Source organism: Austrofundulus limnaeus, unplaced genomic scaffold (assembly GCF_001266775.1).
Source record: "Austrofundulus limnaeus strain Quisiro unplaced genomic scaffold, Austrofundulus_limnaeus-1.0 Scaffold95, whole genome shotgun sequence".
NCBI lineage: Eukaryota > Metazoa > Chordata > Actinopteri > Cyprinodontiformes > Rivulidae > Austrofundulus > Austrofundulus limnaeus.
In genome coordinates this window covers 1,421,215-1,422,843 of record NW_013952497.1, presented here as the reverse complement: position 1 = coordinate 1,422,843, position 1,629 = coordinate 1,421,215, and the positions used below count along the sequence as shown (strand labels likewise).

At 34.7% G+C, this 1,629-nt stretch overlaps 1 protein-coding gene across 1 annotated transcript in view; it reads left to right on the top strand.

Annotated features, from left to right (window-relative positions):
* Positions 1 to 718: 718 nt before the first annotated feature.
* LOC106520635 (acetylcholinesterase) overlaps positions 719 to 1,629 on the top strand; it is a gene marked incomplete at its 5' end in the record, with an annotated part of 14,388 nt that continues 13,477 nt past the window's right edge. Inside the window, 1 exon segment of the mRNA XM_014012842.1 lies at positions 719 to 1,026. Within this exon segment, the coding sequence (XP_013868296.1) occupies positions 726 to 1,026 (301 nt within the window).

Genomic DNA, 1,629 nt, shown 5'->3' with positions numbered 1-1,629 from the left:
TTTTTTTTCTAACGGCGTGCAGCTGTGGTGGGTTGTGTACAAGCTAATAGGCTGTCAGAATGGTATATATTCATACTTCTCGTCTAACCACAATTAAATTCACTCTAWCCAGGAGACAAAATTTTTCAGGATAGTATTTTTTTAAGCAATAACAACTCAGAATAAAATAGGAGTAACAACTTTCCACTTCTTACCTTTTAAAAAAATCTAGTGAGTAGAAAATACAGCTAATTGTGTAAAAATGTAATAAGTAAAAGTAAAAAGTATGCTGAAAAATAAGTACTCAAGTAAAGTACAGATACCCAAAAATTCTACTTAAGTACAGTAACAAAGTATTTGTACTTAGTTACATTACAACCCTGGAAATAATCTGAGAAAATTAATTACATGAATCACTGTTTAATTCATTTTGTATCAGACTTTTATATATATATATTATTTTATCCCTGAAATGTTTCAAGTTCAAATTCTAACACATACATGTAAACAGTCTCATTGGTATCCACAATTTCTTTTGGCATTCAGCATGCAGTTTGGCACTATTCCTGTTAAAAAGGCTGAAGTAAAAGATGAAATGTTTGTGCTTCTGTAAAAATGGTTGTGTAATAGTTTGATCAGTTTTTTCAACTATGACCTTATTACAACATGTTACATATTTATTAAACAAATTAATAAAGTCTCTGTGTTCTGTTTTGTCCCCCGCAACCCCCCTTCCAAGATTCCCCATGGCAACAACTTGTCAGTATGCACATTTTGCTATTTTTCTTCTGCTGCTCCCCATCCTCCCTATATCATTTGCCTCAAGAGATGACCTTGTAATTGGCACTGCACATGGGAAAGTTCAAGGGAAGTTGCTTTCAGTTCTGGGTGGTGAAGTTAGAGCATTTCTTGGAATTCCTTATGGAAAACCACCTTTGGGAAAACTGAGATTCCATCCTCCAGAACCAGTAGAATCATGGAAGGGTGTGAAGGAGGCAACTGAATTCCCAAATACCTGCTACCAGATTCCTGACACAACCTATCCAGGTAAAACTTGTGAATACACTGATATACTGTAAGCAATAAGTTGTGGGTGATTTTTTTTTTTTTAATCATACTCGCTCCCTTATTTAAAACTTAATAATATGCTGTTATCATGGCTACTCCGGCATTAAAATCAACTAAAAAATGTCAGAATAGTTCCTAAGAAGGAGGTTCCTGATGCACTAAATACAATTTTAAAAAGCTCTTGGAGAGGTTTTCTAGTTCCAGCAAAACAAATTGACTTTATATAAAAAATAAAAATGTCATCCATTTATTCTCTTTGTTTTAAACTCTTTTTGCAAACCAGTGGGTTAAAATCAGGCCAAGGTGGGTACAAAGAGATCTGTGGTGTGGCTTGTTTTCAGCCAGTGGGTATGGGCACATCATGACCAAAACTACAGTGGGACAATTAGGTGGACTAATCGATTGACCTGGAGCTTAGGATAGGAACCTGTTAAACTGCTAGTCAAGCCTCATACCAAAGTGACAAAAAAGYAAAAAAAAGGTAGTTCAAACCTAAAGTATGTTTTTGTGTTGCTTTACATAGCAGTACAGTGCCCATCTGCTGACATTGAATTAAAAAAATGTATATACTGTATATACTAC